Source organism: Ylistrum balloti, unplaced genomic scaffold, assembly GCF_031769215.1.
Source record: "Ylistrum balloti isolate Yb309-2 unplaced genomic scaffold, AGI_CSIRO_Ybal_v1 Utg370448, whole genome shotgun sequence".
Classification (NCBI taxonomy): Eukaryota; Metazoa; Mollusca; class Bivalvia; order Pectinida; family Pectinidae; genus Ylistrum; species Ylistrum balloti.
The window spans coordinates 1,797,640-1,809,901 of NW_026782298.1; the positions used below are offsets into that span (position 1 = coordinate 1,797,640).

A 12,262-nucleotide genomic window follows, 5' to 3' on the forward strand; every position below is an offset into this window, starting at 1 on the left:
CTACCTGTAATATTGGTTATCTACCTGTAATATAGATTATGTACCTGTAATATATATTATCTACCTGTAATATAGATTATGTACCTGTATAACAGATTATCTACCTGTAATATATATTATCTACCTGTAATATAGATTATCTACCTGTATAACAGATTATCTACCTGTAATATAGATTATGTACCTGTAATATATATTATCTACCTGTAATATGGATTATCTACCTGTATAACAGATTATCTACCTGTAATATATATTATCTACCTGTATTATTGATTATCTACCTGTGATATAGAAAACTACCTATCATGTTATTAAATTCTCAATATAAATATTTGTAAACAAACCATCATCACACCAGTAAACAAACCTTGAGAAGTCTCCTAGTCAGTCTCAGATCTCGTCAACAAACGTGTTTGAATATCTTAGGTCACGTTGGTCTTAATCAAATCTTAATGCTGGAATGTAATGTGTGTAGCCTGCCGTGTAAAACAATGGCTGCCACACTGGACTGATAGCTATCTATTAAATATTCCCAATTCTAAAACCCTACGATAGACAAAGACCTGTGTATGTCAAAGTATTGTGAGTTTTAGTCAAAAGGAAATATGTATGTTGTGTCAGAAATATTTTTCATAGAGTTCAAAATCATCACAAGATCAACATCACATTTTGAAGGTTGTGTTTCTATTCAATAAAATAATTGAAACTTCAAGATACTTTCCGTATTGAAATATATATATATGTAAAGTTTAAAGAATTTGCAGACAGAGCATTATCAATATAGCAGATATAGACAATGATCATTATAATGATCTGAAATCATTAAGTTCTCTAATCAACTTATAGAACAGAATTTAATATTGAGAAACTACCTGTCTATTATATTTTAAATTGTAATGCAACGAAAAATTAATTTTTTGATTAAAATTTAAATGTATTACTTAAGTCAGAATACAAGCTGACTATTCCACTATTCAGTGTATGATGTCATCAGTACCACATTTATTATGTATAATATATGTCTTACAGAAGATATATTTAAAATATCATACAAGTCTATTAACATTGAAATCTTTTATTTAACATGATCCAGCTTTATATAAATCTAAAGTGACCAATACATTCAGTAATACTAACACATCATACTGTATCTGTTACCTGTAACCTGGTAATATGATACTCGTTAGGGAGGTAGATAGTGACTAGCTATTTTAAATAGTCTTTGCTATTGTAGTTTTTTTCCCCTAACAATGCCTGATGAGTGTGGAGGTAGAAAAACAAACACATTTGTCCCACAAACGCACATGTAGGAATATATGTACACAGTCTGTATGGTAACTAACTTGCCCCTGTAGAAGTACATGGTCTGTATGGTAACTTACTTGCCCCTGTAGAAGTACATGGTCTGTATGGTAACTTACTTGCCCCTGTAGAAGTACATGGTCTGTATGGTAACTTACTTGCCCCTGTAGAAGTACATGGTCTGTATGGTAACTTACTTGCCCCTGTAGAAGTACATGGTCTGTATGGTAACTTACTTGCCGCTGTAGAAGTACATGGTTTGTATGGTAACTAACTTGCCCATGTATAAGTACATGGTCTGTATGGTAACTTACTTGCCCCTGTAGAAGTACATGGTTTGTATGGTAACTTACTTGCCCCTGTAGAAGTACATGGTCTGTATGGTAACTTACTTGCCCCTGTAGAAGTACATGGTCTGTATGGTAACTCACTTGCCCCTGTAGAAATACACAGTTTCTATGGTAACTTACCTTCCTCTGTAGAAGTACATAATTTGTATGATAACTTACTTGCCCCTGTAGTAAAACATGGTTTCTATGGTAACTCACCTGCCCCGGTAGGAGTACATGGGTTTGATGAGGAAGATTCCAGACTCCTGTTCTATTGAGTCTAAAGTCTCCATCAGAAGGTTTGCCAATCGTATTCTCTCTGATCCCATCTGGTCCATTTTGTCCGCCCAAGTCTTAGCGCGCTGTAGTATAAAGTAAGAATTGTTACAGTAGACTTATCAAAAGGGTCAACAGGCTAAATATAGACATGTATATGTATATATTTTGATAAAAATTGTAGCAAAAACAGCTTTTTCTGATAGCAGAATTAATCTATTTCTAATCTTCTTATTAAGTGTTTCTGGGTTACACAGATCAATAAGACTTTGGGTTCGTCCTCAGTTACGGGAATCTCTATGTATTTAGATGTAAAAATCGTTCCTTATTAACTTGCCTCATTCTGAAGTGCCTCCATCTTGTCCAGAATTTCAAACACATTCTCATTTAGGCTTTTGCTCTTTTTGACGTTTTCTGAAAAAAAGTGCCAAAGTCTTATTTCACATCTATGTGGAGAATGTGTTCCGTTTAGACAGAACACCTGCATCATTACCGTATTTTACCGCAAATAATTACACCTGGCGATTAAATGTAAGTACTGCTCTATCGTCACACATGTTGTTTGTTTTTTTTTTTTTTTTCAAAAAAATTGTGGGGGGGGGGGCTTAATTGCGAATACCCCCCTATTCCTGGCAAATTGGATAAATTGGTAGGGGGGCTTTTTTGCGGGAGGGGGCTTATTTGCTGTGAAATACGGTATGTATCCACTGCCAGAATTACTGACAGCAGAGGTAGGTGTTACAGTGTTTTGAAAAAAGTGATGTTGATTTAATTTAAAATATGAGATTTTCTTATTTGATAACTACAAAATTTAAGACATTTAAATCCACTTCAGTCAATTTCAAAAATTAATTATTTAATAATTCACAAAACGAAACTAATGTTCTCACCTTCTATTTCCTTCATGCGGCTATGATGGACATATTTACGAACAAGGTGAGCAAACCTCTGGGCTGGTAGTCCCACGTAATCCTCCATCTTTACCAAGGCATCCTGGGAAATATAGATTAGAATCTCCACAAACAGTCAAAAGGAAATAACTACATGAATGAAACCAAGCTTTTCCACACCAGAAATTGACCTATTTTTTCAGTGCTCTCTACTAATATATCATGTGATGTTTTAAGTACACAACATGGAGGAAGGAGTCTCTATTGAACTTCACATAAAATTTGAAAAAAAAACTTCTGCTATGAACTTTTTGTTATTTGCACTTTAGGTTATTTGTTTTCAATTGATACTAATATATGTTATATGAATACCTGATATGTTATTATTCCTAGTCTAGGTAAGATGAGTTGTCTCCCCTTACCTTGTATTTTTCTGTGTTCATTTTCTGATCATTAACGGCCCTCTTCATAATTTTGGCATTCCTCTCGGAGTCAAGCCTTGTAAACATGATGGCAGAATCAGTTGTGCCCTGAAATATACCATACAAACAGGTGTGATATTCATGAAAAGTCAGAAAAATATCATCACAGTAATCAAATTCTTTTTGGTCAGAGTTTCTCTGTGAAAAAGTTTAATGTAGTTTAATGTATCAGAGAAATCTCCATCAATGTCTGTCAAACATTCTTTCTTAACAGATATTATAAATTTCCTCACTAATACGAACTGACCATGTACTGCTATTTCACAAATCTCTCTCAGAATTTTATTTAACCTTATAAGTATTTCATTTGTATGTAAATCCCAGAGACAGCCTGAACAACATTTACAACTCACACTTCTAATTGTTTCTGTATGTCTGTCATACAATTATACTAACATGGGGTGAAGTGGTGTCAGATTGGGGTCGGAGGCGACTGGACGATCGTCCGAGGTTTGACAATTCACGTTGTAAATCATTAATGGTGTCCTGCATCTCCATCATCACCACAGTATTGTGTCTGAAACCATCGTAAAATAGATATATTACTGATTTAATAAAAATATAAAAATAGTCTAGATGTAGCACGGTCAAATAGATATTTACATCACAGTCTCGATAAAAATATAAAAATAGTCTAGATGTAGCACGGTCAAATAGATATTTACATCACAGTCTCGATAAAAATATAAAAATTATTAAGATATAAACAATGTTGAAGTATCAATAACAACATTCTAACAAGAGGCCCATGGGCCTTAACGGTCATCTAACAAAAAGCAAGCCAAACCTAGAAAGTGGGTTGAGGTCATTGAACAAACTTGGTAGCCTCTCCTCCAAGCATCTTACAGGCCCAATATCAGCACTCATGGACTTTTGCTTGTTGAGAAGAAGTAGTTTGTATAACATATTTGACCCCTGTGACCTTGAAAGTGGGTTGATGTAGCTTGGTACGCATGTCATCGGCAATAGATATTGAGATGAAGTCCTTTGTATATTTTCACACCCCTGTGACCTTGAAAGTGGGCCAAGGTCATTCATTTGAATATAAAATGCTATGGGCCAAGTATTAGCCCCCTAGGCCTTCTAGTATTTGAGAAGAAGTTATTTAGCACTTGAAAGTTGTTCAAGGTCATTAGATAAATTGGTAACCTTTCCTCCCAGCATGCTACAGACCCAATATCGGCACTCATAGACTTTTGCTTATTGAGATGAAGTCCTTTGTATATTTTAACATATTTGACCCCTGTGACCTTGAAAGTGGGCCAAGGTCATTCATTTGAACAAACTTTGTAGGGCTCCATGCCAGCATGCTATGGGCCAAGTATTAGCCCCCTAGGCCTTCTAGTATTTGAGAAGTTATTTAAAGATTTTGACATATTTGACCCCTGTGACCTTGAAAGTTGTTCAAGGTCATTCATTTAAACAAACTTGATAGCCCTTCATCCCAGCATGCCACAGGCACAATATCAGCAATCTGAGCCTTTTGGTTATTGAGAAGAAGTTGTTTAAAGATTTTAACATAATTGACCCCTGTGACCTTTAAAGTGGGTCAAGGTCATTCATTTGAACAAACTTGGTAGTCCTTCATCCCAGCATGTCACAGGCCCAATATCTACACTCTGAGCCTTTTGGTTAATGAGAAGAAGTTGTTTAAAGATTTTAACATATTTGACCCCTGTGACCTTTAAAGTGGGTCAAGGTCATTCATTTGAACAAACTTGGTAGAGCTCCATGCCAGTATCCTCTGTGCCAAGTATTAGCCCCCTAGACCTTCTAGTATTTGAGAAGAAGTCGTTTGAATGAAAAGTTTACGGACGGCGCACGGCGCACGGCGGACTGGCGCACGGCGGACGACGACGGACGAAGCATGATGACTATAGGTCATCGGACCCTTCGGGTCCAGATGACCTAAAAATAGAATAGAACCCTTGAAAAGCAAGCTTGATTAAGGAAGTATTGTAATAGATTTTCACTGTTTCGCTCCGTTTTGTGTGGCTCCGTTGTTAAGACACAACATCCAATGTTTTAACAAGATAAACATGAAGAGTTTCCTCGGAAACAGATTACTACAAAGTTAGAATTTTACCTGAGTTGTTCCTCGTGTTTTCTTGTGTCACTTGACAGCTGATGTTGTCTGTAACAACAAAATACCTGGTTATATTTTATATAGTAACATGTTCTACCTTAGATAGTTATCAGACAACAGGACAGTAATCTATATCGTGGTCTGGAAAAAATAGTGAATTTACTACAGTCTTAATGGTCGGAGATAGTAACATGTTTTAACTCTGGTCTTTTCCAGTACAATCTCTGTTTACTCGATCACTTAAAATCTCATCCATTTAAACATTACGGCTGAGACAGAGAAAACCATCAAAAAGTTTGTCAAATAATATCAAATGTAACAGATCCTTATGTATAAAATGTTAAATGTCAGTTAAGTCAGATGCTAGCTTATCTAGGTGTCAGTTAAGTCAGGTGTCATTTAACTTAGGTGTCAGTTAAGTGTCATTTAAGGTGTCTTAGGTGTCAGTTTATTAAGGTGTCAGTTTATTTAGGTGCCAGGTGTTATATTTAGGTGTCAGTTAAGTCAGATGTCAGTTTATTTAGGTGTCAGTATATTTAGGTGTCAGTGGAGTCAGGTGTCAGTTTATTTAGGTGTCAGTGGAGTCAGGTGTCAGTATATTTAGGTGTCAGTTAAGTCAGATGTCAGTTTATTTAGGTGTCAGTATATTTAGGTGTCAGTGGAGTCAGGTGTCAGTTTATTTAGGTGTCAGTGGAGTCAGGTGTCAATATATTTAGGTGTCAGTTAAGTCAGATGTCAGTTTATTTAGGTGTCAGTATATTTAGGTGTCGGTAAAGTCAGGTGTCAGTTTATTAAAGTGTCAGTTAAGTCAGGTGTAATTTTATTCAAGTATAAAATTTGAGTAACCCTTATATACGTACAGTCGGTCATACTGTTCCTGAAGTTCTCGAAGTGCAATGCGATCTGAAACATCACTTTTGGCAGAGAATTGTGAGTGGTGACTGGCACGTGTAACAGTGGGACCCCGCCCAGACTCAGCAGACTTGGGACCAACCACAGCCTGCGTAGTATCTCTGGACATCATCATACCTCCCCCAGTAAGGGACGATACCATTGGCTCCTGAAATAGGTTAAAATATCACATTGAATGTTCTCCATCAAGGAAAGATATACAGGCATACTTCTCATTGATAAGCTGGGTGTATCGGACACAAAGGCCTAGGGGTAGTGCTTAGGTCTCAAAGAGTGGTGGTTAGGCCCTCAGGGTGGTGGCTAGGTCTCCAGGAGTGGTGGTTAATCTCCAGGGTGGTGGCTAGGTCTCCAGGAGTGGTTGTTAAGTCCCCAGGGTGGTGGCTAGGTCTCCAAGGATAATGGTTAGGTCCCCAGGAGTGGTGGTTAAGTCCCCAAGGTGGTGGTTAAGTCCCCAGGGTGGAGGCTAGGTCTCCAAGGGTGGTGGCTAGGTCTCCAGGAGTGGTGGTTAATCTCCAGGGTGGTGGTTAATTCCCCAGGGTGGTGGCTAGATCTCCAAGGGTGATGGTTAGGTCCCCAGGAGTGGTGGTTAGTCCCCAGGAATGGTGGTTAGGTCCCCAGGAGTGGTGGTTAGATCTCCAGGAGTGGTGGTTAGGTCTCCAGGAGTGATGGGTAGGTCCCAAGGAGTGGGTCTCCAGGAGTGGTGGTTAGATCCCCAGGAGTGGTGGTTAGGTCTCCAGGAGTGATGGGTAGGTCCCAAGGAGTGGGTCTCCAGGAGTGGTGGGTAGGTCCCCAGGAGTGGTTGGTAGGCCCACAGGGATAGTGGTTAGGTCCCCAGGAGTGGTCATTTGGTCTCCAGGAAAGGTGGGTAGGTCCCCAGAGATGGTTGGTAGGCCCACAGGGATGGTTGGTAGGCCCACAGGGATGGTGGTTAGGTCCCCAGGAGTGGTCATTTGGTCTCCAGAGATGGTTGGTAGGCCCACAGGGATGGTGGGTAGGCCCACAGGGATGGTGAGTAGGTCTTTGATTTGATATAATCTGAACATTATAACAACAATGTTCAACAATAAGGACAATCACAGTGTACAGCATGTTATTAACCCTGCAGGTTGGAGACTATGGAAAGAAAATGACCATTTGGGTTAGGGCATAACAGAAACCATAAGGACCTGGGAAAGAGAGACCCCTTCAGTAGGGGTAGGGGAAGAGGTACAGAGAGCTTAAGGACAAAGGGGAGAGAGAGACTCCTAGGGTAGGGGTAGGGGAAGAGGTACAGAGAGCTTAAGGACAAAGGGGAGAGAGAGACTCCTAGGGTAGAGGTAGGGGAAGAAGGACAGAGAGCTTAAGGACCAGGGAGAGGGAGAGACTCCTAGGGTAGGGGTAGGGGTAGGGGAAGAAGGACAGAGAGCTTAAGGACCATGGAGAGAGAGATCCCTAGGGTAGAGGTAGGGGACAGTGACACCCCAACAAGCAGGGAGATGGGGAAGAGAAACTAAATTGTCTTTCTCCAAGGTTAGAAAATGAGAAAGACCCTTAATGGTAGGGTCAAGAGAATGATGGTACACATACCCGGTCAGCCAGGAGTATGTTAGATAATACTGCAAGAATCTCCTCGAACACTGAAATATAAAAAAATAATCAACATTATTTAATAGGCTCTTACACGACCTCTAAAATCTGTAAACCAAATCTTACTTTGATAACAAAAACAAACTCCTAAAATCCAATTTTACCACTAAAGAAAAGTAAACACAATTCTATCTTAAAAAAAAACCAAAATCGTCTCGTTTGTAATATGTATCAGATATTTACATACAAGACTGCTTACTAGTAGGGAATACTTCCACAAAAATGACCTAGTACAGTTTTTATTTCACAGGAAAGTAATATTAGTCAACAAGTATTCTTTATACACAGGTAGGTTAACATTGCTGAACGTTTTATCCAGGTTGATGATGACATCAGAATACGACGAGATTTAAGTGTGATGTTTTGAGGATCTTCATCAGAAGAAATCAGTGTGAAGCATACTATCATTGATCATTTGTCGGACAAAGGTGACGGACTTAGTCAATGGACTTAGTCATTACCACATCACATGCTACGTGTTGTGTTGTAAGAACTTCTATAGGTAGGTAATACTTACCATGATAAACATTGTGTGTCATGCCCTCAATCTGAGGCTCCAACTTACTGGAGCTGATGAATTTTTTGGTATCAATATCCTCCAGAATCTGACTAGGCTGGAGCATATCTGAAAAATATAGATCTGTAACTTTATAACCTGATACCCTGTGGATTAACCTGTCTCATCTAACGCCCTTTAGTATATAACATATTGGTCAGATTAACCTGTCTAATCTGACACCCTGTGGTACACTACATATTAGTCTGATTAACCTGTCTAATCTGACACCCTGTGGTACACTACATATTGGTCAGATTAACCTGTCTAATCTGACACCCTGTAGTACACAACATATTGGTCAGATTAACCTGTCTGATCTGACACCCTGTAGTACACTACATATTGGTCGGATTAACCTGTCTAATCTGACACCCTGTGGTACACAACATATTGGTCAGATTAACCTGTCTAATCTGACACCCTATGGTACACTACATATTAGTCAGATTAACCTGTCTAATCGGACACCCTGTGGTACACTACATATTGGTCGGATTAACCTGCCTAATCTGACACCTTGTGGTACACAACATACTGGTCGGATTAACCTGTCTAATTTGACACCCTATGGTACACTACATATTGGTCGGATTAACCTGTCTAATCTGACACCCTATGGTACACTACATATTAGTCGGATTAACCTGTCTAATCTGACACCCTGTGGTACACTACATATTGGTCAGATTAACCTGTCTAATCTGACACCCTGTTGTACACTACATACTGGTCAGATTAACCTGTCTAATCTGACACCCTGTGGTACACTACATATTAGTCGGATTAACCTGTCTTTGTTAACACCTCAATGGAAACACCACTTTGGAAGACTTAAGACACAAGACATTATACAGAGATCATGGCTTACAAACCAAATTATAAAATTATATTTAGCTAAAAAGGCTAGGAAGAAAGTGATGAAAATACAAAACATCTTTAATGTGTTGACAAAAAAAGACCAAAAAAAAATAACCTCTGTCGACCATAAGTTTGCTGAGGGCATTCCTAAATTGGACCACACCCTCGTACAGGCGCAGGTATTCAGTCACGATAGGATGGTCCGCATTTACTGGTGATAGTCTGAAACAAATTTGATAGGAACATAATTTTTATTTCAAGTTTGATTTTTTAGACTGAAACTGAACAATCTTTTACATAAGAAGTTTTTCTCAATTAGATTTATCAAATTTTTTACATGGATAAAAAATGATCCTTGTCACAAATGACATTATACTTACTGCCAGGTAGAGGTTCACAGCAGACCTAAGTTCAGTTTCCTTCAGTTGAATTTTACTGTGTATTTCCTGAACTTTATCATTTGATCCTGACTGACCTTAGTGAACTTTATGATTTGATCTGACTGACCTTAGTGAACTTTTGATTTGATCTGACTGACCTTAGTGAACTTTTAATTTGATCTGACTGACCTTAGTGAACTTTATGATTTGATCTGACTGACCTTAGTGAACTTTTTGATTTGATCTGACTGGCCTTAGTGAACTTTTGATTTGATCTGACTGACCTTAGTGAACTTTATGATTTGATCCTGACTGACCTTAGTGAACTTTTGATTTGATCTGACTGACCTTAGTGAACTTTATGATTTGATCCTGACTGACCTTAGTGAACTTTTGATTTGATGCTGACTGACCTTAGTGAACTTTACAATTTGATCCTGACCTTAGTGAACTTTATGATTTGATCCTGACTGACCTTAGTGAACTTTTGATTTGATGCTGACTGACCTTAGTGAACTTTGACAATTAGTGAACTTGATCCTGACCTTAGTGAACTTTATGATTTGATCCTGACTGACCTTAGTGAACTTTATGATTTAACCCTGACTGACCTTAGTGAACTTTTCATTTGATCCTGACTGACCTTAGTGAACTTTATGATTTCATCCTGACTGACCTTAGTGAACTTTATGATTTGATCCTGACTGACCTTAGTGAACTTTATGATTTGATCCTGACTGACCTTAGTGAACTTTATGATTTGATCCTGACTGACCTTAGTGAACTTTATCATTTGATCCAGACTGACCTTAGTGAACTTTATGATTTGATCCTGACTGACCTTAGTGAACTTTTGATTTGATCTGACTGACCTTAGTGAACTTTATGATTTGATCCTGACTGACCTTAGTGAACTTTTAATTTGATGATTTTTTTTTTGTTCTGACTGACCTTAGTGAACTTTTTATTTGATGCTGACTGACCTTAGTGAACTTTATGATTTCATCCTGACTGACCTAAGTGAACTTTTGATTTGATCCTGACTGACCTTAGTGAACTTTTGATTTGATCCTGACTGACCTTAGTGAACTTTTTATTTGATCCTGACTGACCTTAGTGAACTTTTGATTTGATCTGACTGACCTTAGTGAACTTTATGATTTGATCCTGACTGACCTTAGTGAACTTTATGATTTAACCCTGACTGACCTTAGTGAACTTTTGATTTGATCCTGACTGACCTTAGTGAACTTTATGATTTCATCCTGACTGACCTTAGTGAACTTAATCATTTGATCTGACTGACCTTAGTGAACTTTTAATTTGATTTGACTGACCTTAGTGAACTTTTAATTTGATTTGACTGACCTTAGTGAACTTTATCATTTGATCCTGACTGACCTTAGTGAACTTTATGATTTGATCCTGACTGACCTTAGTGAACTTTATCATTTGATCCAGACTGACCTTAGTGAACTTTATGATTTGATCTGACTGACCTTAGTGAACTTTTAATTTGATTTGACTGACCTTAGTGAACTTTTGATTTGATCCTGACTGACCTTAGTGAACTTTTGATTTGATCCTGACTGACCTTAGTGAACTTTTTATTTGATCCTGCCTGACCTTAGTGAACTTTTGGTTTGATCTGACTGACCTTAGTGAACTTTTGATTTGATCCTGACTGACCTTAGTGAACTTTTTATTTGATCCTGCCTGACCTTAGTGAACTTTTGGTTTGATCTGACTGACCTTAGTGAACTTTTGATTTGATCCTGACTGACCTTAGTGAACTTTATGATTTGATCCTGACTGACCTTAGTGAACTTCCAGAAGTGACTTAGATATCACCGCCATCACTGACATATGTTTTACTTGAGACCTTTACTTACTTTGATGAACTTTTCTGTCCCGGGGGTGGGGATGTTCCCATCTCCATTGTCTGTTCTCTCTTCAGATCTAAAACAAAAACACTGCTGTAAAAACATTTTACAATGACTGTTGATCTCACTAATTATCATCAAATCACCCTGTTACTGAGCCTGGTAGGAACTAACGTCTCTGATCATGTCACAGTAAACGACAATCTAATCAGAATTGAAAATGCTTTATGATAAGATGTTTGCTATTTTTATTTTTTTTTAAGATATATTTCACATTTTCATCACTTGACAACTAACCCAAACCAGAATGTTAACCTGACCTTGTCTATATCACACCTTACTAACCTTCAATGTCATTGTACGGTATCTCATCATCGTCATCTTCATCAATTAGCTGGTCTTCCTCCAATGATCGCTGTGAAGGGATGGATATTGCTGGCGACTTTGTACGACGATCTTCGACTGCTGCACGTACCTCCCCCAACTTGTTACGATATTCCTTCCTTAATGAAGCTCGACTAAGTGCAGACGTTGCTCGAATCTCTTCTTCTGTTTTAGGCACAATCTGGGTCTGGGTCTGTCAAATGTTAGAAATGCAGTGTCAAATAAAGGTAATATTTGAATTTGGGAGTAGTCAGCAAAATGTTTGAAACATTATTCTTAAATACCTAGCATG

The 12,262-nt window shown here is 38.1% G+C and overlaps 1 protein-coding gene across 1 annotated transcript in view; it reads right to left on the bottom strand.

Annotated features, from left to right (window-relative positions):
• The window catches only part of LOC132554861 (uncharacterized), a 112,493-nt gene that overhangs the window by 6,810 nt on the left and 93,421 nt on the right, over window positions 1–12,262 (bottom strand). The window contains exons 27-38 of the mRNA XM_060219183.1: window positions 11,932–12,163; window positions 11,596–11,662; window positions 9,439–9,545; window positions 8,424–8,531; window positions 7,847–7,896; window positions 6,229–6,428; window positions 5,369–5,416; window positions 3,679–3,799; window positions 3,223–3,330; window positions 2,801–2,903; window positions 2,248–2,324; window positions 1,854–1,996 (exon numbers count right to left, since the gene is read on the bottom strand). Of these exons, the coding sequence (XP_060075166.1) occupies window positions 1,854–1,996; window positions 2,248–2,324; window positions 2,801–2,903; window positions 3,223–3,330; window positions 3,679–3,799; window positions 5,369–5,416; window positions 6,229–6,428; window positions 7,847–7,896; window positions 8,424–8,531; window positions 9,439–9,545; window positions 11,596–11,662; window positions 11,932–12,163 (1,364 nt within the window). The remainder of the gene's footprint in view (window positions 1–1,853; window positions 1,997–2,247; window positions 2,325–2,800; window positions 2,904–3,222; window positions 3,331–3,678; window positions 3,800–5,368; window positions 5,417–6,228; window positions 6,429–7,846; window positions 7,897–8,423; window positions 8,532–9,438; window positions 9,546–11,595; window positions 11,663–11,931; window positions 12,164–12,262) is intronic.